This window comes from Cetorhinus maximus, unplaced genomic scaffold (genome assembly GCF_964194155.1).
Source record: "Cetorhinus maximus unplaced genomic scaffold, sCetMax3.hap1.1 HAP1_SCAFFOLD_1123, whole genome shotgun sequence".
Taxonomy (NCBI): Eukaryota; Metazoa; Chordata; class Chondrichthyes; order Lamniformes; family Cetorhinidae; genus Cetorhinus; species Cetorhinus maximus.
The window spans coordinates 1-27,500 of NW_027597065.1; the positions used below are offsets into that span (position 1 = coordinate 1).

At 59.0% G+C, this 27,500-nt stretch overlaps 2 protein-coding genes across 5 annotated transcripts in view; both read left to right on the plus strand.

Annotated features, from left to right (window-relative positions):
• Positions 1 to 885: 885 nt before the first annotated feature.
• LOC144675722 (disco-interacting protein 2 homolog B-A-like) lies at positions 886 to 7,640 on the plus strand (the record flags this gene model as incomplete). The annotated part of the gene is made up of 7 exons (XM_078536338.1): positions 886 to 1,054; positions 1,784 to 1,845; positions 2,794 to 2,851; positions 3,217 to 3,291; positions 3,943 to 4,117; positions 5,731 to 5,854; positions 7,387 to 7,640. Coding segments are annotated over 7 exons (916 nt in total), but the record flags the coding sequence as incomplete, so codon positions are not given.
• A 7,161-nt stretch (positions 7,641 to 14,801) lies between these two features.
• Positions 14,802 to 27,500, plus strand: part of LOC144675723 (cyclic AMP-dependent transcription factor ATF-1-like) — a 40,406-nt gene continuing 27,707 nt past the window's right edge. For 3 of the 4 annotated variants that reach the window (XM_078536339.1, XM_078536343.1, XM_078536342.1), the window contains exon 1: positions 14,972 to 15,044. The gene's annotated coding sequence lies outside the window, so the exon portion shown is untranslated. Of the gene's footprint in view, positions 15,045 to 27,500 lie in introns of all 4 variants that reach the window. The other variant, XM_078536340.1, reaches the window with a different exon arrangement.

A 27,500-nucleotide genomic window follows, 5' to 3' on the forward strand; every position in this document is an offset into this window, starting at 1 on the left:
TCCCCCTCCACTCACACTCCTCCTCTCCCCCTCCACTCACACTCCTCCTCACTCCCTCCTTCTCCCCCTCCACTCACACTCCTCCTCACCCCCTCCTCTCTCTCCCCCTCCATCCCTCACTCCTCCTCACCCCCTCCACTCACACTCCTCCTCACCCCTCCTCGCTCCCCCTCCACTCACACTCCTCCTCTCCCCCTCCTCTCTCTCCCCCTCCACTCACACACCTCCTCACCCCCTCCTCTCTCTCCCCCTCCATCTCACACTCCTCCTCACCCCCTCCTCGCTCCCCCTCCACTCACACTCCTCCTCTCTCCCCCTCCACTCACACTCCTCCTCACTCCCTCCTTCCCCCCTCCACTCACACTCCTCCTCACCCCCTCCTCTCTCTCCCCCTCCATCCCTCACTCCTCCCCTCACCCCCACCACTCTCACTCCTCCTCACCCCCTCCTCTCTCCCCCTCCACCTCACACTCCTCCTCTCCCTCACTCACACTCACCCCTCACTCCCTCCTCTCTCCCCTCCATCCCTCACTCCTCCTCACCCCCTCCACTCACACACCTCCTCACCCCCTCCTCTCTCCCCCTCCACTCACACACCCTCCTCACCCCACCCTCTCACTCTCAGCCCCCATTCCCCCTCGCCCCATCCTCCTCTTTCTCCCCCTCCACCCGCAATTCTCCTCACCCACCACCCCCCCATCTCCCCTCCCAGCCCCCAGCCCTCCTCACCCCATCCCCACCTTGACTGGTCGGTCGATTGGTTCGTTCGGTCGGTCAGTGGGTCGGTTTGAGCACCGGGTTAGGTCAGTTAGTTAGATCGGTGGATCTAACAGGTTAAACGTGGTGGACCTGACCTAAATGTGCCCTGTCTGTGTCCACTGCCAGGCTCGGGGGTGAACCTGTCGTGCGTCCGGACGTGCGTGGTGGTCGCAGAGGAGAGGGCCCGGATCTCACTTACCCAGTCCTTCTCCAAGCTCTTCAAGGACCTGGGGTTGTCGCCCAGGCGGTCAGTACCACCTTTGGATCGCGGGTCAACATCGCCATCTGTTTACAGGTAGGTGACAGCAACTGGTCAGCCAGTGCCAGCGCCCGGTCAGTTTGAGGGGGTCAGTCAATACCCGCAGCCCAGTACAGCGCCAGTGGTCAGTGCCAGGGCCCGGTCAGTTTGAGGGTGTCAGTCAATACCCGCAGCCCAGTACAGCGCCAGTGGTCAGTGCCAGGGCCTGGTCATTGTGCCGGCGGTCAGTGCCGGTGGTCACTGTGCCGCCGGTCAGTGCCAGGGGTCGCTGTGCCGGCGGTCAGTGTGCCGCCGGTCAGTGCCAGGGATCGGTCAGTGATGCTGAGACCGCCCCCCCCCGCCCCCTACACATAGCAGGAGGGTCCCATGTAACAATGGAGGGTGGGGTGCGATGGGGGTGGGTATGTTTATGATTAAGGGTTAAAGTTTTTGAGGTGCGGAGACGAGTGGGGTGCAAGGGGAGAAGGGATGGCTCCCAGCATAGGCAGCGTTGGTGAGAGGGGGCTGCAGCGCCACCACTGGCCGGAGGGTGTCCTTACACCGTGACATGTTTACATGAGAGGTTTCCATGATAAACTTTGAGCTGAGGACAGGGGTGGTCAGTGTCATGACAGAAACACAGGGAGGTGGGGAGAAAGGCTCTGATGAGGTGAAGCACAGGTAGTTCTCCCTGGGATCACTTCACGTCACAATGGCTGTTCCTATCCCGTTCCGTCCCCTGGGGTAACGCAAGCCAGCAAGGTAACTCTGTCACTTTGTTTACAGGGAACCTCCGGACCCGATCCAACAACAGTCTACGTGGACTTGAAGGCACTACGCCATGACAGGTAGGAACACACATAGAGCAGGGGACAGACCTTCCTACAGCGCGGCGCTGACCCTCCGACAGTGCGGCTCTCCCTCAGCACTGACCCTCCGACAGTGCGGCACTCCATCAGCGCTGACCCTCCGACAGTGCGGCTCTCCCTCAGCACTGACCCTCCGACAGTGCGGCACTCCATCGGCGCTGACCCTCCGACAGTGCGGCACTCCCTCAGCACTGTCCTCTGACAGTGCGGCTCTCCCTCAGCGCTGACCCTCCGACAGTGCGGTGCTCCCTCAGCGCTGACCCTCCGACAGTACTGCGCTCCCTCAGCGCTGACACTCCAACAGTGCGGCGCTCCCTCAGCACTGACCCTCCGACAGTGCGGCGCTCCCTCAGCACTGACCCTCCGACAGTGCGGCGCTCCCTCAGCACTGACCCTCCGACAGTGCGGCGCTCCCTCAGCACTGACCCTCCGACAGTGCGGCGCTCCCTCAGCACTGACCCTCCGACAGTGCGGCGCTCCCTCAGCACTGACCCTCCGACAGTGCGGCGCTCCCTCAGCACTGACCCTCCGACAGTGCGGCGCTCCCTCAGCACTGACCCTCCGACAGTGCGGCGCTCCCTCAGCGCTGACCCTCCGACAGTGCGGCGCTCCCTCAGCGCTGACCCTCCGACAGTGCGGCGCTCCCTCAGCGCTGACCCTTCGACAGTGCAGCGCTCCCTCAGCGCTGACACTCCGACAGTGCGGCGCTCCCTCGGCACTGACCCTCCGACAGTGCGTCGCTCCCTCAGCACTGACCCTCCGACAGTGCTGAACTCCCTCGACAGTGCCCACATTTTGGGCTTCCTCGGGTGACGCTGGGCCTGGGCTTCAGGGAGCAGTGAGGATCCTGTTTGCAGGATGGTTACTGGGTGGGGTGAGGTGAGTGGGTTGCTGCAGCAGCTACTCATGGAGATGTCTTCCCCACAGGGTCAGGCTGGTGGAGCGGGGAGCACCACAGAGTCTACCTCTCATTGAATCTGGTAAGGTGAGTGACCCCTCATCCCTCCCCACAGCCTCCGCACCTCCAGAACCCTCTCTACCGGATCTTACTTCTTCCCTCCTCCTTTCTCTTTCCCCTTGTGTCTCCATCACGCTCTCTCTCCCGGTCACCTGCACGGACTTTGCAACTCCACCCTCTCTCTCTCTCCCCCCCGCTCTGACCCTGCTCCTTCCCCCTCTGACCCCTCTGTCTCTCTCACACTCTCTCGTTCCCGCTCCACCTGTCTCTCTCTCTCTCTCTCTCTCACTGTCTCGCATTCCCAGCCTTTTCCCACTCTATCTCGCCAACACCACCCCAGCCCAGCCCACTCTGAGCCATGTTACTCTACACTCTCCTCTCTTTCCCTGCAGATGTTACCTGGCGTGCGAGTGATTATCGTGAACCCTGAAACCAGGGGCCCTCTGGGAGACGCGCACCTGGGGGAGGTGAGTGACTGGCATTGGCGTGGGTGAACACGTGGGGAGGTGTGGGGGAGGTGTGGAGCCCTCAGTCGCCCGTCTAGGTTCCTGCACCTCGCCGTGAAGGGAGACGAGTCGCCAAAACCTTTCTCCTCGTGTTCATTAGGACAAAGGCACGAGAGTGCCAAATCTCAAGACTCTCACAACGATTTACACTGCAGGAGAGAAGTGCGCCGATCGACTGGCACTCTTGAGTTTGTCCTGACGATTGCAGGGCTAAAGGTTCTGACGTCATGTCACTCCCTTTCTCTCTCCAGAGGGGACTTCAGTTCACGTGGAGTCTGGAGAAGCTGGGATTGTTCTCCTTGAAGCAGAGATTAAGGGGGGGTTGGGGGGTGGAGATTGAATTGAGACGTTCAATATCACGAAGGAGGGACACAGATTGAAGAGAATTGGCAAAAGAACTGGTGGGGGGAGGGGAGAGGCAGATTCAATAGGAACTTTCAAAAGGCGGGGGAATCGGATAAATACTTGATGGGAGGGGAGAGAGTGGGGACTCGTTGGACAGGCCGTTCAAAGAGATAGGATGGTCCGAATGGCCTCCTCCTGTGACGTATAATTCTCCGATGCTTACACCACCTCCGTCTCTCTCTCTCTCTCTCTCTCCCTCCCTCTCAGATCTGGGTGAGCAGCCCTCACAACTCCAGTGGCTACTACACCATCGACGGGGACGAGTCACTCCAGGCTGACCACTTCAACACGCGGCTCAGCTTCGGAGACGTCCAGACGCCCTGGGCCAGGACGGGGTACCTTGGCTTCGTCCGCAGGACGGAGCTGACCGATGCCAGCGGGGGTAAGCCTCGGAGACGCTTCTACCCGGCAACCCTTCCGCGCCTCAGGACGTCCCAAAAGTGCTTCGGGGTCAACGCGGGAAGGTTTGGCGTGCGGTCACTGTCACGATGGGGGAAGCGCGCTGGCCAGCCGATGTGCGCACAGCAAGCTCCCACAGGCGGCAACGTGATGACGATGTGCGTCACCTGCTTTTCAGTGATGTTGGCTGGGGGATGAATATGGGCCCCCGGACACCAGGGAGAACTCCCACGCTGCCCTTCGTCCAAATGGTGGCCGGGGGATTTTTCACCCCCACCCGAGAGGGCAGACGGGGCCTCGGTTTAATGTCTCATCCAAAAGACAGTGCGGCGCTCCCTCAGCTCTGACCCTCCGACAGTGCGGCGCTCCCTCAGCGCTGACCATCCAACAGTGCGGCGCTCACTCAGCGCTGACCCTCCGACAGTGCGGTGCTCCCTCAGCACTGACCCTCCCACAGTGCGGCTCTCCCTCAGCGCTGACCCTCCGACAGTGCGGCACTCCCTCAGCGCTGACCCTCCGACAGTGCGGCGCTCCCTCCGCACTGACCCTCCGACAGTGCGGCGCTCCCTCAGCACTGACCCTCCGACAGTGCGGCGCTCCCTCAGCACTGACCCTCCGACAGTGTGGCTCTCCCTCAGCACTGACCCTCCCACAGTGCGGCACTCCCTCAGCGCTGACCCTCCGACAATGCGGCGCTCCCTCAGCACTGACCCTCCCACAGTGCAGCTCTCCCTCAGCGCTGACCCATCGACAGCGCGGCCTCTCCCTCAGCGCTGACCCTCCGACAGTGCGGCGCTCCCTCAGCACTGACCCTCCGACAGTGCGGCGCTCCCTCAGCACTGACCCTCCGACAGTGCGGCGCTCCCTCAGCACTGACCCTCCGACAGAGCGGCGCTCCCTCAGCACTGACCCTCCGACAGTGCGGCGCTCCCTCAGCACTGACCCTCCGACAGTGCAGCGCTCCCTCAGCACTGACCCTCCGACAGTGCGGCTCTCCCTCAGCACTGACCCTCCCACAGTGCAGCACTCCCTCAGCGCTGACCCTCCGACAATGCGGCGCTCCCTCAGCACTGACCCTCCCACAGTGCAGCTCTCCCTCAGCGCTGACCCGTCGACAGCGCGGCCTCTCCCTCAGCGCTGACCCTCCGACAGTGCGGCGCTCCCTCAGCACTGACCCTCCGACAGTGCAGCTCTCCCTCAGCGCTGACCCTTCGACAGCGCGGCCTCTCCCTCAGCGCTGACCCTCCGACAGTGCGGCGCTCCCTCAGCGCTGACCCTCCGACAGTGCGGCGCTCCCTCAGCACTGACCCTCCGACAGTGCGGCGCTCCCTCAGCACTGACCCTCCGACAGTGCGGCGCTCCCTCAGCACTGACACTCCGACAGTGCGGCGCTCCCTCAGCACTGACACTCCGACAGTGCGGCGCTCCCTCAGCGCTGACCCTCCGACAGTGCGGCGCTCCCTCAGCACTGACACTCCGACAGCGCGGCTCTCCCTCAGTACTGACCCTCCAACAACCCAATACTGAGAGAGTGTTGGTTTAGTCAGGAGTTAAAGTGAAGTGCAGCATTAACAGCCCCCTGTGCCTCCTCTACAGATCGACATGATGCACTTTATATCGTTGGAGCTCTCGATGAGACCCTGGAGCTACGAGGTCTCCGCTATCATCCCATCGATATTGAAACTTCAGTCTCCCGCGCTCACCGGGGCATCGGTGAATGGTGAGCTGAGCAGCGGTGTCGGGGGAGGGTGCAGCACTCGTCCCTTCATGATAGGGCCATTCACACCAAGAACACCACTGGACTACAGGATCTAAAGGGTGTTGCACCTCTCTGTGTCTGTCTGCCTCTCTGTGTCTGTCTCTCTTATTATCTGTCTCTCTCTCTATCCCTCCCTCTGTCTCTCTCTCTCCCTCCATCTGTCTCTTTCTCTCACTCCGTGTGTCTCTCCTTCTGTCTGTCTCTCCCTCCGTCTGTCTCTTTCTCTCCCTCCATCTGTCTCTCTCTCCCTCCATCTGTCTCTCTCTCCCTCTGTGTGTCTCTCCCTCCGTGTGTCTCTCCCTCCCTCCCCGTCTCTCCCCCCCCCTCTCTGTCTTTGCCTGGGTTGCTCTGTGTCTCTCTGTCTCTCTCCCTGTCTCTCTCTCTTTCTTTCTGTCTCTGTCTGTGTGTCTCGCTCTGTGTCTGTCTCTCCCTCTCTCTGTATCACAAAAGGATATAGAGCGACTGGAGAAGGTGCAAAAAAGATTTACAGGGACAATACCAGAACTGAGAGGTTGTAACTATCAGGAAAGGCTGTGTGGGATTCACTCCCGCGGGGAGTGGGGAGAATGTGGGATTCACTCCCGCGGGGAATGGGGAGAATGTGGGATTCACTCCCGCGGGGAGTGGGGAGAATGTGGGATTCACTCCCGCGGGGAGTGGGGAGAATGTGGGATTCACTCCCGCGGGGAGTGGGGAGAATGTGGGATTCACTCCCGCGGGGAATGGGGAGAATGTGGGATTCACTCCCGCGGGGAGTGGGGAGAATGTGGGATTCACTCCCGCGGGGAGTGGGGAGAATGTGGGACTCGCTCCCACGGGGAGTGGGGGAGAATGTGGGACTCGCTCCCACGGGGAGTGGGGAGAATGTGGGACTCGCTCCCACGGGGAGTGGGGAGAATGTGGGACTCGCTCCCGCAGGGAGTGGGGAGAATGTGGGATTCACTCCCGCGGGGAGTGGGGAGAATGTGGGATTCACTCCCGCAGGGAGTGGGGAGAATGTGGGATTCACTCCCACGGGGAGTGGGGAGAATGTGGGACTCACTCCCGCGGGGAGTGGGGAGAATGTGGGATTCACTCCCGCGGGGAGTGGGGAGAATGTGGGACTCGCTCCCGCGGGGAGTGGGGAGAATGTGGGATTCACTCCCGCGGGGAGTGGGGAGAATGTGGGATTCACTCCCGCAGGGAGTGGGGAGAGTGTGGGATTCACTCCCACGGGGAGAATGTGGGACTCGCTCCCACGGGGAGTGGGGAGAATGTGGGACCCGCTCCCACGGGGAGCGGGGAGAATGTGGGACTCGCTCCCACGGGGAGCGGGGAGAATGTGGGACTCGCTCCCATGGGGAGCGGGGAGAATGTGGGACTCGCTCCCACGGGGAGAATGCGGGACTCGCTCCCATGGGGAGCGGGGAGAATGTGGGACTCGCTCCCACGGGGAGAATGCGGGATTCGTGGTGAATGTGGCGATTAATTGTGAACACTCTCTCTCTCTCTAGTGCGGTGTTCAGCTGGACCAACCTGCTGGTGGTGGTGGTGGAGCTGAGCAGCTGCGAGCAGGAGGCCCTGGACTTGGTCCCGCTGGTGACCGGCGTGGTCCTGGAGGAGCACTACCTGATCGTGGGGGTGGTGGTGGTGGTGGACCCCGGCGTGGTGCCCGTCAACTCCCGGGGCGAGAAGCAGCGCATGCACCTGAGGGACAGCTTCCTGGCCGACCAGCTCGACCCCATCTACGTGGCGTACAACATGTGACGCGGGGAGAGGGCCGGAGCCTCTCCATTTCAAACCGAGCGCGAGGGAGCGGCGGGGGCGGGGGTGGGTTGGGGTGGGGGGGAATAGAGTACGGAAGCAGAGTGGTTTTTTTATTACCTACGTTACGCTAGTTGGGGGCTGCGGGGGTGGGTGGGGGTGGGAGGGAGGGGAGGGGGATTGTACAGTGTTGGGGAAAACTTACCTATTTAACATGAGGATTAACATTGGTGGTTAATTGACGCGGCTGTGAAGTTTGAGGGAGGGTGGGGGGTGTGGAGAGAGAGAGAGAGGCTGCCCGGTCCCACATGGAGGGGAGGACGATATCGGAACGGGGGATCTCCCTCCCCCCGAGGTGCACTGGGGGCGGATCCGTTCCCAGGGCGTGAGGTCCGAGCCCTGCCCCGGGAGTCCTGCCCCTGTCCGCGGACTGACCGCTCTCGCCCGCTGAAAGGGACGTCTCCATCGCCTGGTCCAACCTGTGCCCCCTTCCCCCGTGAGGGTAACTAACCCTGAATTAATCTCAATCCATGTAGCATAAACCCTGTTCATACATTTCAACTGACATAACAGTGAATAAAGCTTCTCCTCCCTCCCTCCCTCACACAGACAGTAATACTCACTCCCACTCGTACACACTCACTCGCATAGACACACACTAATACTCACACGTGCACACTCGCACACACACACTTGTGCATGCACACTCGCAGGCGCGCGCACACACTCGCATAGACACACTCGCATACACACACTCATATATACACACACACACACTTGTGCATGCACACTCGCAGGCGCGCGCACACACTCGCATAGACACTCGCATACACATACTCATATACACACACACTTGCGCACACACACTTGTGCATGCACACTCGCAGGCGCGCGCACACACTCGCATAGACACACTCGCATACACACACTGATATATACACACACACTTGTGCATGCACACTCGCAGGCGCGCGCACACACTCGCATAGACACTCGCATACACACTCATATATATACACACACACACTTGCGCACACACACTTGTGCATGCACACTCGCAGGTGCGCGCACACACTCACATACACACACACTCCCACTTGTGCGCACACACTCACACACACTTGTGCATGCACACTCGCAGGCGCGCACACACTTGCATACACACACACACGTATACACACACGCACACACTCGCGCGCACACACATGCATACTTGCATACACACGCTTACATACACGCACACTCGCGCGCACACAATCACATACATAGGCACACGCACTCTTGCACAAACACATTCGCGTGCACACACACACTCAGAGACACGCGTGCATGCACACACTCGCGCGCACACACACACACACACTCATACTCTCATACACTCGCGCACACACACAGACACGTGGAGGTGAGTTTGAAACATTTTGTGAGGGTGGGGAGGTGGGGGTGGGTGGTGTGTGTGGGGAACTGGGTCTCAACAGGACAAAGCCACTGGGGGATGAGCAAGGCTGAGGGAACCCCCTCTCCGCACCGTTTCTTTGAATGTCTTCCCCGCCTCTCCCCCACCGTGGCTGTGGAAGGTGGTTACAGAGATAGGGTTAGAGTGGGTGTAAAGTCTGGCAGGGCTCTGTAACAGGGGCTGTGTCCCGCTGGGGGATGTTAGACTCACTGGCGTGGCGGCAGGGTCATCGAGTGACCACCCCGTCCATCCCCACCCTGAGCCAGGCGCTCCGAGAGACTGGGTCCGGCCTGGGGTGAAGCGTTTCAGTTCTGTGCAGCTCGGACAGGCATTTTAAACACCTTCCTGTCCTCTCGGTCGTACAGCCTGGGAACTCCTGAACTCTTCCCACATCAACTGTCCTATTGGGGGACTCGACAGCAACCAACTCCTTTAGGTCTCTCGCTTAGCACTGACTGTGTGTGTGTGTGTGTCTGTGCTCTGTGCATGTGCTCTGTCTGTGCTCTGTGTGTGCGTCTCTGCGCTGTGCGTCTCTGCGCTGTGTGTCTCCCTACTGTGCGTGTGTCTCTGCGCTGTGTGTCTCTGCGCTGTGTGTCTCTGCGCTGTGTGTCTCCCTACTGTGCGTGTGTCTCCCTACTGTGCGTGTGTCTCCCTACTGTGCGTGTCTCCCTACTGTGCGTGTCTCCCTACTGTGCGTGTCTCCCTACTGTGCGTGTGTCCCTACTGTGCGTGTGTCTCCCTACTGTGCGTGTGTCTCCCTACTGTGCGTGTGTCTCCCTACTGTGCGTGTGTCCCTACTGTGCGTGTGTCTCCCTACTGTGCGTGTGTCCCTACTGTGCGTGTGTCTCCCTACTGTGCGTGTGTCTCCCTACTGTGCGTGTGTCCCCCTACTGTGCGTGTGTCTCCCTACTGTGCGTGTGTCCCTACTGTGCGTGTGTCTCCCTACTGTGCGTGTGTCTCCCTACTGTGCGTGTGTCCCTACTGTGCGTGTCTCCCTACTGTGCGTGTGTCTCCCTACTGTGCGTGTCTCCCTACTGTGCGTGTGTCTCCCTACTGTGCGTGTGTCTCCCTACTGTGCGTGTCTCCCTACTGTGCGTGTGTCCCTACTGTGCGTGTGTCCCTACTGTGCGTGTGTCTCCCTACTGTGCGTGTGTCTCCCTACTGTGCGTGTGTCTCCCTACTGTGCGTGTGTCTCCCTACTGTGCGTGTGTCTCCCTACTGTGCGTGTCTCCCTACTGTGCGTGTGTCTCCCTACTGTGCGTGTGTCTCCCTACTGTGCGTGTGTCTCCCTACTGTGCGTGTGTCTCCCTACTGTGCGTGTGTCCCTACTGTGCGTGTGTCTCCCTACTGTGTCTCTCTCTCTGCGCTGTGTGTGTCTGTTTCTGTGCTGTGTGTCTCTTTGCGCTGTCTCTCTCTACACTGTGTATGTCTGCACTGTGTGTCTCTCTCTGCGCTGTGTGTATGTCTGCACTGTGTCTCTCTCTCTGCGCTGTGTGTATGTCTGCACTGTGTGTCTCTCTCTGCGCTGTGTGTATGTCTGCACTGTGTGTCTCTCTCTGCGCTGTGTGTATGTCTGCACTGTGTGTCTCTGCGCTGTGTGTATGTCTGCACTGTGTGTCTCTCTCTGCGCTGTGTCTCTACGCTGTCTCTTTACGCTGTCTCTGTCTACGCTGTGTGTGTTTCTGCACCGTGTGTGTCTCTATGCTGTCTCTGTGCTGTATGTGTCTCTGTGCTGTCTCTCTCTACGCTGTGTGTGTGTCTCTGCACCGTGTGTGTCTCTACGCTGTCTCTCCACGCTGTGTGTCTCTGCGCTGTGAGTGTCTCTACGCTGTCTCTCTCTACGCTGTGTGTGTGAGTGTCTGTCTCTCTGTGGTGTGTGTGTGTCTCTACGCTGTGTCTCTCTGTGCCTTGTATGTGTCTCTGCGCTGTGTGTGTCCCTGTGGTGTGTGTGTCTCTACGCTGTCTCTCTCTACGCTGTGTGTGTGAGTGTCTGTCTCTCTGTGGTGTGTGTGTGTCTCTACGCTGTGTCTCTCTGTGCCTTGTATGTGTCTCTGCGCTGTGTCTCTCTCTATGCTGTCTCTCTCTCTGTGCTGTGTGTGTGTCTCTACGCTGTCTCTCTACGCTGCGTGTGTCTCCGTGTTGTCTCTCTCTCTCTGTGTGTGTGTCTCTCTCTCTGCGCTGTGTGCGTGTCTGTCTGTGTGTGTGTCTCTACGCTGTCTCTCCACGCTGTGTGTCTCTACGCTGTGTGTGTCTCTGCACCGTGTGTGTCTCTATGCTGTCTCTCTCTGTGCTGTATCTCCGTGCTGTCTCTCTCTCTCTCTCTCTCTCTGTGCTGTGTGTGTCTCTGTCTGTCTTTGCACTCCGTGTGTGTGTCTCTACGCTGTCTCTCCACGCTGTGTGTCTCTGCACCGTGTGTGTGTCTCTATGGTGTATCTCTGTGTGCTGTGTGTCTCTGCGCTGTATTTGAGTGTCTGTCTCTCTGTGGTGTGTGTGTGTGTCTCTACACTGTGTCTCTCTCTGTGCCTTGTATGTGTCTCTGCGCTGTGTCTCTCTCTATGCTGTCTCTCTGTGCTGTGTGTATCTCCGTGCTGTCTCTCTCTCTCTCTGTGCTGTGTGTGTGTGTGTGTCTCTGTCTGTCTTTGCACTCCGTGTGTGCGTGTCTCTACGCTGTCTCTCCACGCTGTGTGTCTCTGCACCGTGTGTGTGTCTCTATGGTGTATCTCTCTGTGCTGTGTGTCTCTGCGCTGTATTTGAGTGTCTGTCTCTCTGTGGTGTGTGTGTGTCTCTACACTGTGTCTCTCTCTGTGCCTTGTATGTGTCTCTGCGCTGTGTCTCTCTCTATGTTGTCTCTCTGTGCTGTGTGTGTCTCCGTGCTGTCTCTCTCTCTCTCTCTGTGTGTGTCTCTCTCTGTGCTGTGTGTGTGTGTGTGTGTCTCTGTCTGTCTCTGCACTCCTTGTGTGTGTGTGTGTCTCCATGTTGTGCGCGCGTCCGAGTGTGCGTCAGTCAGCGCGTGAGCCTAACCGAGGTCGGGTCTGTCCCCGTGGACGGCTGCATCGGCTCCTCCCCGACCAGCGGGGAGAGACCCGCAAGTCTCTGTCCGTCTCTTGGCTTCACTCTCGCCGCCGTCGCTTGTGTCCCGGGGCTCAAGGCTGTTAACAGCGAGCGTGGGATGGGGGGAAAGTGTCGGGCAATGTGTATATGTATATAATATATATGTAAATTACATAATATCTACATATACAGTGACTGAAAACGCAGGGGGAGGTGGGGTGGGAGGTGGGTGGGTAGGGGGGTTGGTATAATTTTAACCTTACATGTATAATACATGTAACAATCACTGATCTGTAAGCTCGTCTATTGTCTGTTTATTGGACAGTTATGGACTGTGGATAATTCGACGTCTAAAATTAGGGAGGGTGGACTGGTGTAAATATGAAGCTATCGGATGGCCATGAGCATTCACGGCGGGTGACGTTGTAGGGGGTTTCCGGCTTGGTCAGTCCGGCCCTGGTCGGAAAGGTCTGCCCCGTTCGGGATCGGGGTCCACGGGGGTGTGTCCGGCGGGGCTTGTTCTCCGTGGGGCGGGTGGTCTCGCCGACTGACCGGTGCCATCGTTTGACCATCTCGCGACGTCCCGGACCCGGCTCGAGGAGGTCGCCTGGCCCGTTTCCGGAATGACCGGCTCGACCGCGGGGAGTCCTCTGGCGGTGCCGCGCGCGTTGAAATGTCCGGCTGGTTTTCAAATCCTTCCGCTCGGTCCTCGTTGTAGCCGTCCTCGTTGACGTTCTTTCTCCTCTTTTTTTTTTGTACATTTGTGATAATTGCTGTTTTTATACCTCGACGGCCGAAAATAATTAAAGGCTTTTATTTTTGCTCCCCCCGCCCCAACCCGGCTGTTTCTCTGCACTTGGCTTTTCCGATCGTCTCGCTCGGTGAGGCGCCTGTCGTTTCCTGCCCCTTAAACCCCCACCCCCCCCCCCACGGCAGCCGGTCCAGGCAGGGCCGAGTCCGGCGAACGGCGGGCACGATCCCGCGACCAGGTCGCCTCGTAATCTTCACGTCTTGGCGTTGGGTTGAGGCGGTCGGAGGTTGGCGGGGAGGGGAGGTCCGGCCGAGATGGAGGGCGGGGGAGGGCGACGGCTTGACGACCCGCCCCCGTAGGCGGTGCGGGTCTCCCTCAGCGCTGTCACCGGGATAGGCCGGCATCCGGATTTACAGGGCTGTAGTCTCCTGCGCAGAGAGAGGGTGGTGGGGGGTGGGGGGGTTGCTCGTACCCCATGACCTTCAGCCCCGGCAGGTGGCCAAAGAGAGGGTCGTCCTTCGCTCGCCGAGCCCCGGCGTCGACCAAGAGATGGGTGACTCGTCGATAATGCCTGCGAGCGTCCCCAGCCCGTCGGAGCCGGTGGGGGGAGGGGGTTCATCTCTCGATCGCCGCCTCTTGCTCTCGAAGGCGCCCGTTCAACTGGCGGAGTTGGGTTGGTGGGGGGGAGGGCGCGGTCCACAGTGGCGGCCATCTTGGTGGTCTTTTCCCTTGGCCGTTCTTTGCGGTTCCTCGAGTCTAGGCCTTTTCGTCACCGATGCAGCGTAAAAAATATTTCCGATGACGTGGGGGTTTGGGGGGTGATGAACCCCCTTGGCTTAAACTTTAAACACAAAAGTGGAAATATCCCCTATCAAATTCTTCCCTCGCCCCCTGCCCCCCAGGTAGTCCCTGGGAAAAGCTGAGGTACTTTGGGTGCGGTTGAGTCGAATGGAGTCCCCCATGTTGTGAATTTGTCGGACGTTTAACTCAACTTCAGTCGACGACCCCGCCCGGGTGACGGTTGGAAAAGCGCGGGAACGGCCCCCTCTGCGGGTGACGGTTGGAAAAGCGCGGGAACCGCCCGCCCCCTCGCGCTGCAGCGGCTCCGACCAATGAGGGGGGGGGGAGGAGGGGCGGGTGAAAAGCATCCTTGGGGGTCCGACCCAATGGAAGTAAAGCATCCCCGGGTTCCCGACCAATGGGAGAAGGCACCGCTCCGCGGTTCCAACCAATGGGAGAAGACAGCCCCGGGGAGATGACCAATGGGAGAATGCACCTCCCGTGGTTCCAACCAATGGGAGAAGACAGTCCCCCCCGGGATATGACCAATGGGCGACGCCAACCCCCGGCCTTGACCAATAAGAGAAGACGCCTCTCGGAATCCGAATGCAATGGGAAGTGACTCCACCCCGGCTCTGACCAATGGGAGACGGGCTCCCCTTCACGGCACCAACCAATGGGGGAAGGCAACCTCCATGGATCTGACCAATGGGAGCGGGGCAGTGGGAGGAGGAGGGTGGAGCTTGCGCTCGCCGACCAATGGCAAAAGGCGCTTTTGTCGTCGCGTCGTCGATGAATTGTCGGCCAATGAGAAAAGCCGGGGAAAGCCCAACAACCAATGGGAGGAGACCCCGCCTAGCCTCCGAACAATGAGAGAAAACAAAAGGGATGGGGAAAGGCCCGACCAATGGGGGAAGACGCCTTCGGGAAAGCTGACCAATACAAGCGGGTGGCGGTGGGAGGGGGTGGGGCTCCGCCTGTCGCAGACCAATGGCAAAAGCGCTTAAGTCCTGCCATTGTCAAGCGGGCCAATGGGAAGAGCCAGAGTTGGGCGGTGGTGGAGAGGGGGAAGGTGGGGTTTAGCACCCTGACCAATGGGAGCGGGCGGGGTGAGGGGTCGAGCGGCCAATGGGGGAAGGATCACGTGGGGACGGCGAGACCGTTGGGACGGTTGGATTTTGAATTTTTGAACGTTTTTTTTTTGCCGCCGGGCGCGTTTTTTTTTATTTATTTTACATAAAATATATATTTTTATTTTGTTGATTTTATTTTTCCTCTTCATCCTTTCCTTCCCCCCCCCACCCGGGGGGAGGGGGAACCGAACCCCTGGATCCCGAGGCTTCTCCACCTCCCGGGGTCCATCATCCCAGGTAAATAAATAATAATAACAATAATAATAAAAGAGAAGGAAAATGTCCACCACGGGTGGGATTTGTACGGTCAGGCAAGGCTTGAGTGGGGGGTGAGGAGAGGAGAAAGGGGATCTTGACCCCTGACCTCTGACCCCTGATTAGGGGACGGGGTTGAGTTGACCTCCAACCCTCCCCTCATCCCCCACCCCCCCCCCCTTCACTTACCCATGACACCCCCCAATCCCTCCACCCACGCCCCCCCCCCCCCCCCCCCCACAAAGGAAAACCCCTGACCTTTGGGTGGCAAGGGCGATGGGTTGACCCCTGACCCTTCTCCCCTGTGCCGCCCTCCCCCAAATTAGGGGGTTGTTGGCAGCCGGGGGTGGGGGTGAACGGTGTTGGCCCTTAGATGGGGGAGGGTTGATTTCCCCCCACCCTACCCTACTCTACCCACCGGCTGACCCATTTCCCCCTTTGAATGGCGGTAGGTTGACCACCTGACCCACCCCTTCCACCCCCCCCCCCATTACCCCCTCAATGGGAAGGGGTTCACCGCCTGACCCATCCCCCATAGCCTCCTCAATGGGTTAAGGTTGACCCCTGATCCATTTCCCCATTGCTCCTTGGATTAGGGAAGGGTGAACCACACCCATCCCCCATTTCCTCCTCACCCATCCCCCATTTCCCCCTCAATGGAAAGGGTTGAGTCTGCTGACCCATCCCTCATCGCCCCCCCACCATCAATGGGAAGAGGTTCACCGCTGACCCATCCCTCATCGCCCCCTCAATGGGAAGGGGTTCACCACCTGACCCAGCCCCCATCACCCCTTGCATTGGGGAGGGGTGACCCTCCCCCACCCATCTCCCCCACCCATCTCCCCATTGCCGCTTGGATGAGGCAGGGTTAAGACCCTCCCCCTACCACCCCGGCCCATGCCTGCCTTGCCCCTCTCCAAATCAGGGGTTGCCCCTCATTGCCCCCTAGTTGGGGGAGGGGGTAAGGTCCCTGACCTACCCCCATTGCCCCACACCACCACCACCCCTCCCCCCCGGAGACTCTGACCGCTCAGCCACCCCACCCCCACTCTCCCCCTCCCATTGAGGTGTTTGAGATGACCCCTGACTCCCCACCCCAGCGCGAGGTGGGGGAGAGCACGGGGAGGGGGGTATATGGGGTATATTATCGGGTATACGACATTCAAGAGGAACAGAAAGCTCGGTAAAGGTGGAGGGGTGGCACCGCTAATCAAGGATGGCATTGGTACAATAGCTTGAGATGACCTTGGTTCAGGCGATCAGAGGATGTAGAATTGGTTTGGTTGGAGGTGTGGGATAGCCGGGGAAAGAAGTCACCGGTGGGAGTGGTCTACGGGCCCGCTAACATAAAGTACGTTGGAGGACAAAGTACACAGGAAGAGATGTTGGATGCGTGTGACAAAGGGACAGCAAAAACCATGGAGGACTTTATCCTACAGAGAGACTGGAAATACCAGGTTGGCAGTAGTGGCCTGGATGAGGAGTTCATAGAATGCTTTCGAGATGGTTTCTTAGAGCAGCACGTTCTGGAACCAACCAGAGAGCAGGTTATATTCGAGGTGGCATTGGGTAATGCGACAGGGTTAATTAATGACCTCAGAGTGAAGGCACCCCCCCCCCAACTAGGTAACAGCGACCAAATACCATGAATTTTACATCCAGCTTGAAAGAGAGAAGAGTGGGTCTAAGACTAGTATCTTAAACTAAATAAATGAGGGCAACTATGTGGGGATGACAGCTGAGCTAGCTGAAGTGAAGTGGAGTACGAGGCTAGGGGATAGATCAGTGGAAGACATTGAAGGGCATATTTCAGAATATTCGGCATAAGTACATTCCCGCTATTAAGAAAAATTCTAAGGGGAGGACCCACCATCCGTGGACACTAGAGAGTGGGAATGGGGCGTTAATAGTGGATAATGAGGAAATGGCGGATGAAATGAACAAATATTTTGCTTCTGTCTTCACTGTAGAGGATACAAAAATTATTCTAGTACTAGCTGTAAATCAGGAGGTGGGAAGGGAGAGGGGAACTTGGCGAAATTACAATCACTGGGGAAGCGATACTGAGCAAACTGATGGAGCTGGGGGGCTGACCAGTCTCCGGGTCCTGATGGACCACATCCTAGGGCCTCAAAGGAGGTGGCTAATGAGGTAGTCGATGCGCTGGTGTTAATTTTCCAAAATTCCCTAGATCCTGGAAACTTTCCATCGGACTGGAAAGTAGCAGATATAACCCCTCTCTTCAGGACAGGGAGGGAGGCAGGAAACCACAGGCCAGTTAGCTTGACGTCTGTCGTGGGGAAGTTATTAAAACCGATAGCTAAGGAGGTTATAGCCGGGCACTTAGAAGAGCTCAAGGCAATTGGGGAGAGTCAGCATGGTTTTGTGAAAGGGAAATCATGTTGGACCAATTTTATTGTAGTTCTTTGAAGGATTAACAGGCGCAGTGGATAAAGGGGAACCTGTAGACGTGCTGTACTTGGATTTCCAGAGGGCACTTGATAAAGTGCCGCATCGAAGGTTATTACAGAAAATGAAAGCTCATGGTGTAGGGGGGTAACATATCAGCATGGCTCGGGGATCGGCTGACTGGCAGAAAGCAGAGAGTAGGCATAAATGGGTCTTTTTCGGATTGGCAGGATGTGACAAGTGGAGTCCCACAGGGGGGTCTGTGTAGGGGCCTCGACGTGTTACAACTTACATCAATGACTTAGATGAGGGGAGGGAAAGCCCGGCAGCTAAATTTGCGGATGAGACAAAGATAGGTAGGTGTGTATGTTGTGAAGAAGACATAAGGAGGCTGTTGCAGACAGGTATAGAGAGGTCGAGCTAGTGGGCAAAGAATCTGGCCGATGGAGTATAACGTGGGGAAATGTGAAGTTGTTCACTTTGGCAGGAAGAAGGAGAAAGGAGAGTATTACTGAAACGCTGCATCATTCCAAGGTGCGGAGGGATCTGGGCGTTCTAGCGCACGAGTCAGCAAAAGTTGGTATGCAGCTGCAGCGAGTGATTGAGGAGGTTAATGGAAATGTTATCCTCTGTTACCAGAGGGGTTGAACATCAGAGGGAGGATGTGGTGCTTCAGTTACACAGGGCGTTGGTGAGACCTCACCTCGAATACTGTGGGCAGGTCCGGTCTCCTTATTTAAGGAAGGATGTCAATGCGTCGGGGGGGGAGCGGTTCAGAGGAGGTGGACTCGATGGATACCCGGGATGAGTGGGGTCATCTTATGAGGAAAGGTCGGACAGACTGGGCTTGTACTCACTGGAGTTTAGAAGAGCGACGGGGTGGGGGGTGGGGGAGGGAGCGAGGGGAGGGGTGAGGGAGCGAGGGGAGGGGTGAGGGAGCGAGGGAGGGGGCGATTGGATTGAAGTTTACAAGACCCTGAACGGTCTGGACAAGGTGGACGTGGAAAGGACGTTTCCTCTTGTGGGTGAGACCAGAACGAGGGGGGAGGGAGGGGGTAGGGAGGGAGGGGGAGGGGGTAGGGAGGGAGGGGGAGGGGGTAGGGAGGGAGGGGGAGGGGGTAGGGAGGGAGGGGGAGGGGGTAGGGAGGGAGGGGGAGGGGGTAGGGAGGGAGGGGGAGGGGGTAGGGAGGGAGGGGGTAGGGAGGGAGGGGGAGGGGGTAGGGAGGGAGGGGGTAGGGAGGGAGGGGGAGGGGGTAGGGAGGGAGGGGGTAGGGAGGGAGGGGGAGGGGGTAGGGAGGGAGGGGGTAGGGAGGGAGGGGGAGGGGGTAGGGAGGGAGGGGGAGGGGGTGGGGAGGGGGTAGGGAGGGAGGGGGAGGGGGTAGGGAGGGAGGGGGAGGGGGTAGGGAGGGGGAGGGGGTAGGGAGGGAGGGGGTAGGGAGGGAGGGGGTAGGGAGGGGGAGGGGGTAGGGAGGGAGGGGGAGGGGGTAGGGAGGGAGGGGGTAGGGAGGGAGGGGGAGGGGGTAGGGAGGGAGGGGGTAGGGAGGGAGGGGGAGGGGTAGAGAGGGAGGGGGAGAGAGGGAGGGGGAGGGGGGAGAGAGGGAGGGGGAGGGGGGAGAGAGGGAGGGGGGAGAGAGGGAGGGGGAGGGGGGAGAGGGAGGGGGCGGGGGGAGAGAGGGAGGGGGAGGGGGGAGAGAGGGAGGGGGAGAGAGGGAGGGGGAGAGAGGGAGGGGGAGAGGGGAGAGAGGGAGGGGGAGGGGGGAGAGAGGGAGGGGGAGGGGGGAGGGGGGAGAGGGGGAGGGGAGAGGGAGGGGGAGGGGGGAGAGGGGGAGGGGGAGAGGGGGAGGGGGAGAGGGGGAGGGGGGAGAGAGGGAGGGGGAGGGGGGAGAGAGAGGGAGGGGGAGGGGGGGGAGAGAGGGAGGGGGAGGGGGGGGAGAGAGGGAGGGGGAGGGGGGGGAGAGAGGGGGGGAGGGGGGGGGGCAGAGAGGGAGGGGGAGGGGGGGGAGAGAGGGAGGGGGAGGGGGGGGAGAGAGGGAGGGGGAGGGGGGGGAGAGAGGGAGGGGGAGGGGGGGGAGAGAGGGAGGGGGAGGGGGGGGAGAGAGGGAGGGGGAGGGGGGGGAGAGAGGGAGGGGGAGGGGGGGGAGAGAGGGAGGGGGAGGGGGGGGAGAGAGGGAGGGGGAGGGGGGGGAGAGAGGGAGGGGGAGGGGGGGGAGAGAGGGAGGGGGAGGGGGGGGGAGAGAGGGAGGGGGAGGGGGGGGGAGAGAGGGGAGGGGGAGGGGGGGGGGAGAGAGGGAGGGGGAGGGGGGGGAGAGAGGGAGGGGGAGGGGGGGGGAGAGAGGGAGGGGGAGGGGGGGGGAGAGAGGGAGGGGGAGGGGGGGGGAGAGAGGAGGGGGAGGGGGGGGAGAGAGGGAGGGGGAGGGGGGGGAGAGAGGGAGGGGAGGGGGGGGAGAGAGGGAGGGGGAGGGGGGGGAGAGAGGGAGGGGGAGGGGGGGAGAGAGGGAGGGGGAGGGGGGGGAGAGAGGGAGGGGGAGGGGGGGGAGAGAGGGAGGGGGAGGGGGGGGAGAGAGGGAGGGGGAGGGGGGGGAGAGGGGGAGGGGGGGGAGAGGGGGAGGGGGGGGAGAGGGGGAGGGGGGGGAGAGAGGGAGGGGGGGGAGAGAGGGAGGGGGAGGGAGGGGGGAGGGGGGGGAGAGGGGGAGGGGGGGGAGAGGGGGAGGGGGGGGAGAGAGGGAGGGGGGGGAGAGAGGGAGGGGGAGGGGGGGGAGAGAGGGAGGGGGAGGGGGGGGAGAGAGGGAGGGGGAGGGGGGGGAGAGAGGGAGGGGGAGGGGGGGAGAGAGGGAGGGGGAGGGGGGGAGAGAGGGAGGGGGAGGGGGGAGAGAGGGAGGGGGAGGGGGGAGAGAGGGAGGGGGGAGAGAGGGAGGGGGGGAGAGAGGGAGGGGGAGGGGGGAGAGAGGGAGGGGGAGGGGGAGTGGGGAGAGAGCAGGGTGAGGTGTGCGGTGTATATATATCGTTGGAGATGGGGAGGGGGAGAGAGAGAGCGTGAGGTTGGGGGTGCGGTTTATAGATCGTGGGGGTGGGGGAGAGTGCGTGGGGGGAAGGGATAAGAGCGAGAGGGGAGAGAGAGAGCGCGGGGTTGGGGGTGCGGTGTATATATCGCAGGCGGTGGGTGGGGGGGGAGGGGGAGAGAGTGAAGTGGGGGGGAGGGAATGCGGAGTTCAGGGTGCGGTGTATACATCGCGGGGAGGGGGAGAGAGCGCGGGGTTGGGGTGCGGTGTATATATCGCGGGAGAGGGGGGGAAGAGCATGGGGGAGGGGAAGAGAAAGTGCGGGGATGGAGGTGCGGTGTATGTATTGCAGGAGAGAGTTGGGGGTGCGGTGTATATATTGCAGGAGAAAGTGTGGGGTTGGGAGTGTGGTATATGTATTGCGGGAGAGAATGTGGGGATCAGAGTGCGGTGTATATTTTGCCGGACAGAGCGCAGGGTTGGGGGTGCGATGTATATATTGCGAGAGAGAGCACGGAGCTCGGGGTGCGGTGTATGTATTGTTGATGAGAGTGTGGGGTTGGGGGTGCGGTGTATATATTGCAGGAGAGAGCGTGGAGTTGGGTGTGCGGTGTATATATTGTGGGAGGGAGTGTGGGGATGGGTGTGTGGTGTATATATTGCGGGGTTGGGGGTGCGGTGTATATATTGCGGGAGAGAGCGTGGGGTTGGGGGTGCGGTGTAGGTATTGCAGGAGAGAGTGTGGGGTTGGGGGTGAGGTGTATATATTGCGGGAGAGAGTGTGGGGTTGGGTGTGCGGTGTATATATTGCAGGAGAGAGTGTGGAGTTGGGGGTGCGGTGTATATATTATGGGAGAGAGTGTGGGGATAGGGGTGCGGTGTATATATTGCGGGGTTGGGGGTGCGGTGTATATATTGCAGGAGAGAGTGTGGAGTTGGGGGTGCGGTGTATATATTGCGGGAGAGAGTGTGGGTTTGGGGTGCGGTGTATATATTGCGGGAGAGAGTGTGGGGTTGGGGGTGCGGTGTATATATTACAGGAGAGAGTACGGGGTTGGGGGTGCGGTGTATGTATCGCGGGAGACAGCGTGCGGTTAGGGGTGTGGTGTATATATTGCAGGAGAAAGTGTGGGGTTGGGAGTGTGGTATATGTATTGCGGGAGAGAATGTGGGGATCAGAGTGCGGTGTATATTTTGCGGGACAGAGCGCAGGGTTGGGGGTGCGATGTATATATTGCGGGAGAGAGCGTGGAGTTGGGTGTGCGGTGTATATATTGTGGGAGAGAGCGTGGGGTTGTGTGTGCGGTGTATATATTGTGGGAGAATTTGTTGGGTTGGGGGTGCAGTGTATATATTGCGGGAGAGAGCGTGGGGTTGGGTGTGCGGTGTATATATTGTGGGAGAGAGCGTGGGGTTGTGTGTGCGGTGTATATATTGTGGGAGAGAGCGTTGGGTTGGGATTACGGTGTATATGTTGTCGGAGAGAGTTGGGTTGGGGTTGCATTGTATATATTGAGGCAGTGAGCGCGAGGTTAGGGTGCGGTGTATATATTGCGGGAGACAGCGTGAGGATGGGGGTGCGGTGTATATATCACGGGAGAGGGTGCGGGGTTGGGGGTGCGGTGTATATATTGTGGGAGAGAGAGCGTACGGTTGGGGGTGCGGTGTATATATTGCGGGAATGAGTAGGGGGGAGGGTGTGCGGTGTATATATTGCGGGAGAGAACGTTGGGTTGAGGGTGCGGTGTATAAGTTGCGGGAGAGAGCGCGGTTATGGGGGTGCAGTGTATATATTGCAGGAGAGAGTGTGCAATAGGGGGTGCAGTGTATATATTGCGGGAGAAAGCGTGCAGTGTATATATTGTGGGAGAGAATGCGGAGTTGGGGGTGCGGTGTATATATTGGGAGAGAATGTGCGGTTGGGGGTGCGGTGTATACATTGTGGGGGAGTTTATTCGGTTTGGGGCGCGGTGTATATATCGCGGGAGAGAGTGTTGAGTTGGTGGTGCGGTGTATATATTGTGGGAGAGAGTGTGGAGTTGGGGGTGCGGTGTATATATCGCAGGAGAGAGTGTGGTATCGGGGGCTGCAGTGTGTATATTGCGGGAGACAGCGTGAGGATGGGGGTGCGGTGTATATATCACGGGAGAGGGTGCGGGGTTGCGGGTGCGGTGTATATATTGTGGGAGAGAGAGCGTACGGTTGGGGGTGCGGTGTATATATTGCGGGAGTGAGTAGGGGGGAGGGTGTGCGGTGTATATATTGCAGGAGAGAGCGTGGGGTTGGGGGTGCGGTGTATATATTGGGAGAGAATGTCCGGTTGGGGGTGCGGTGTATACATTGTGGGAGAGTTTATTCGGTTTGGGGTGCGGTGTATATATCGCGGGAGAGAGTGTTGAGTTGGTGGTGCGGTGTATATATTGTGGGAGAGAGTGTGGAGTTGGGGGTGCGGTGTATATATTGCGGGAGAGAGTGTGGAGTTGGTGGTGCGGTGTATATATTGCGGGAGAGAGCGTGGGGTTGGGGGTGCGGTGTATATATTGCGGGAGTGTGGGGTTGGGGGTGCGGTGTATATATTGCGGGAGAGAGTGGGGTTGGGTGTGCGGTGTATATATTGCAGGGGAGAGCGTGGGGTTGGGGTGCGGTGTATATATTGCGGGAGAGAGTGTGGGGTTGGGGGTGCGGTGTATATATTGCGGGAGAGAATGTGGGGTTGGGGGTGCGGTGTATATATTGCGGGGGAGAGTGTGGAGTTGGTGGTGCGGTGTATATATTGCGGGAGAGAGTGTGGGGTTGGGGGTGCGGTGTATATATTGCGGGAGAGAATGTGGGGTTGGGGGTGCGGTGTATATATTGCGGGGGAGAGTGTGGAGTTGGTGGTGCGGTGTATACATTGCGGGAGAGAGTGTGGGGTTGGGGGTGCAGTGTATATATTGCGGGAGAGAGTGTGGGGTTGGGGGTGCAGTGTATATGTTGTGGGAGACAGCGTGGGGTTGCGGGTGCAGTGTATATATTGTGGGAGACAGAGTGGGGTTGGGGTGCGGTGTATATATTGCGGGAGAGAGCGTGGGGGTTGGTGGTGCGGTGTATATATTGCGGGGGAGAGTGTGGAGTTGGTGCGGTATATATATATTGCGGGAGAGAGTGTGGGGTCGGGGTGCGGTGTATATATTGCGGGAGAGAGTGTGGAGTTGGGGATGCGGTGTATATATCGCGGGAGAGAGCGTGGGGTTGGGGGTGCGGTGTATATATCGCGGGAGAGAGCGTGGGGTTGGGGGTGCGGTGTATATATCGCGGGAGAGAGCGTGGGGTTGGGGGTGCGGTGTATATATCGCGGGAGAGAGTGTGGGGTTGGGGGTGCAGTGTATATATTGCGGGGGAGAGTGTGGGGTTGGTGGTGCGGTGTATATGTTGTCGGAGAGAGTGGGGTTGGGGGTGCGGTGTATATATTGCGGGAGAGAGCGTGGTGTTGGGGGTGCGGTGTATCTATTGCGGGAGAGGGTGCGGGGTTAGGGGTGCGGTGTATATATTGCGGGAGAGAGCGCGAGGTTGAGGGTGTGGTGTATATATCGCAGGAGAGAGTGTGGTATCGGGGCTACGGTGTATATATTGCGGAGACAGCGTGAGGATGGGGCTGCGGTGTATATATCGCGGGAGAGGGTGCGGAGTTGGGGGTGCGGTGTATATATTGTGGGAGAGAGAGCGTACGGTTGCGGATGCGGTGTATATATTGCGGGAGTGAGTAGGGGGGAGGGTGTGCGGTGTATATTGCGGGAGAGAACGTTGGGTTGAGGGTGTGGTGTATAAGTTGCGGGAGAGAGCGCGGGGTTTGGTGTGCGGTGTATATAGCGGGACAGAGTGTGGGGTTGAGGGTGCGGTGTATAAGTTGAGGGAGAGAGCGCGGGGTTTGGTGTGCGGTATATATATTGCGGAGAGAGCATGCGGTTGGGTGTGCGGTGTATATATTGTGGGAGAGAGCGTGCGGTTGGGGGTGCGGTGTATATGTTGCGGAGAGAGCGTGCGGTTGGGTGTGCGGTGTATATATTGCGGGAGAGAGTGTGGAGTTGGGGGTGCGGTGTATATGTTGCGGAGAGAGCGTGCGGTTGGGGGTGCGGTGTATATATTGCGGGAGAGAGTGTGGGGTTGGGGGTGCGGTGTATATATTGCGGAGAGAGTGTGCGGTTGGGGGTGCGGTATATATATTGTGGGAGAGAGTGTGGAGTTGGGGTGCGGTGTATATATTGTGGGAGAGAGTGTGGAGTTGGGGGTGCGGTAAATATATTGCGGGAGAGAGCGTGCGGTTGGGGGTGCGGTGTATATATTGTGGGAGAGAGTGTGGGGTTGGGGGTGCAGTGTATATATTGCAGGAGAGAGCGTGGGTTTGGGGGTGCGGTGTATATATTGTGGGAGACAGAGTGGGGTTGGGGGTGCGGTGAATATATTGTAGGAGACAGCGTGAGGTTGGGGGTGCGGTGTATATATTGCGGGGTTGGGGGTGCGTTGTATATATTGCAGGAGAGAGTGTGGAGGTGGGGGTGCGGTGTATATATTGCGGGAGAAAGTGCGGAGTTGGGGCTGCGGTGTATATATTGTGGGGTTGGGGGTGCGGTGTATATATTGCGGGAGACAGCTTGAGGTTGGGGGTGCGGTGTATATATTGCGGGAGACAGCGTGAGGTTGGGGGTGCGGTGTATATATTGCGGGAGAAAGTGCGGAGTTGGGGCTGCGGTGTATATATTGTGGGGTTGGGGGTGCAGTGTATATATTGCGGGGGAGAGTGTGCGGTTGGGAGTGCGGTGTATATATTGTGGGAGAGAGTGTGGGGTTGGGTGTGCGGTGTATATATTGCGGGGGAGAGTGTGGGGTTGGGGGTGCGGTGTATATATCGCGGGGGAGAGCGTGGGGTTGGGGGTGCGGTGTATATATCGCGGGGGAGAGTGTGGGGTTGGGGGTGCGGTGTATATATCGCGGGGGAGAGTGTGGAGTTGGTGGTGCGGTGTATATATTGCGGGAGGGAGCGTGGGGTTGGTGGTGCGGTGTATATATCGCGGGAGAGAGTGTGGGGTTGTGGGTGCGATGTATATATTGTGGGAGACAGAGTGGGGTTGGGGGTGCAGTGTATATATTGCGGGGGAGAGTGTGGGGTTGGTGGTGAGGTGTATATATTGCGGGAGAGAGCGTGGGGTTGGGTGTGCGGTGTATATGTTGCGGAGAGAGCGTGCGTTTGGGGGTGCGGTGTATATATTGCGGGAGAGAGTGTGGGGTTGGGGGTGAGGTGTATATATTGCGGGAGAGAGCGTGGGGTTGGGTGTGCGGTGTATATGTTGCGGAGAGAGCGTGCGTTTGGGGGTGCGGTGTATATATTGCGGGAGAGAGTGTGGAGTTGGAGGTGCGGTGTATATATTGCGATAGAGAGTTTGGAGTTGGGGGTGCGGTGTATATATTGCGATAGAGAGTGTGGAGTTGGGGGTGCGGTGTATATATTGCGATAGAGAGTGTGGGGTTGCTGGTGCGGTGTATATATATTGCGGGGGAGAGTGTGGGGTTGGGGGTGCGGTGTATATATTGCGGGGGAGAGTGTGGGGTTGGGGGTGCGGTGTATATATTGTGGGAGAGAGCGTGGGGTTGTGTGTGCGGTGTATATAATGTGGGAGAATTTGTTGGGTTGGGGGTGCGGTGTATATATTGTGGGAGAGTGTGTTGGGTTGGGGGTGCGGTGTATATATTGTGGGAGAGAGCGTTGGGTTTGGGTTACGGTGTATATGTTGCCGGAGAGAGTGTGGTTGGGGGTGCAGTGTATCTATTGCGGGAGAGGGTGCGGGGTTAGGGTTGCGGTGTATATATTGCGGGAGAGAGCGCGAGGTTGAGGGTGTGGTGTATATATCGCAGGAGAGAGTGTGGTATCGGGGGCTACGGTGTATATATTGCGGGAGAGGGTGCGGGGTTGGGGGTGCGGTGTATATATTGTGGGAGAGAGAGCGTACGGTTGCGGGTGCGGTGTATATATTGCGGGAGTGAGTAGGGGGGAGGGTGTGCAGTGTATATTTTGCGGGAGAGAACGTTGGGTTGAGGGTGTGGTGTATAAGTTGCGGGAGAGAGCGCGGGGTTTGGTGTGCGGTGTATATAGCGGGAGAGAGTGTGGGGTTGAGGGTGTGGTGTATAAGTTGCGGGAGAGAGCGCGGGGTTTGGTGTGCGGTATATATATTGCGGAGAGAGATGCGGTTGGGTGTGCGGTGTATATATTGTGGGAGAGAGCGTGGAGTTGGGGGTGTGGTGTATATGTTGTGGATTGAGCGTGCGGTTGGGGGTGCGGTATATATATATTGCGAGAGAGAGTGTGGAGTTGGTGGTGCGGTGTATACATCGCGGGAGAGAGTGTGGGGTTGGGGGTGCGGTGTATATATTGCGGGAGAGAGTGTGGGGCTGGGTGTGCGGTGTATGTATTGCGGGGGAGAGTGTGGGGTTGGTGGTGCGGTGTATATATTGCGGGAGAGAGTGTGGGGTTGGGGATGCGGTGTATATGTTGCGGAGAGAGCGTGGAGCTGGGGGTGCGGTGTATATATTGCGGGAGAGAGTGTGCGGTTGGGGGTGCGGTGTATATATTGCAGGAGAGAGTGTAGGATTGGGGGTGCGATGTATATATTGTGGGAGAGAGCGTGGGGTTGTGTGTGCGGTGTATATGTTGCGGAGACAAAGTGAGGTTGGGGGTGCGGTGTATATATCGCGGGAGACAGCGTGAGGTTGGGGTGCGGTGTATATGTTGCGGAGACAGCGTGAGGTTGGGGGTGCGGTGTGTATATCGCGGGGGAGAATGGAGTTGGTGGTGCGGTGTATATATTGCGGGAGAGAGTGTGGGGTTGGGGGTGCGGTGTATATATTGCGGGAGAGAGTGTGGGGTTGGGGGTGCGATGTATATATTGCGGGAGAGAGTGTGGGGTTGGGGGTGCGATGTATATATTGCGGGAGAGAGTGTGCGGTTGGGGATGCGATGTATATATTGTGGGAGAGAGTGTGGGGTTGGGGGTGCGAT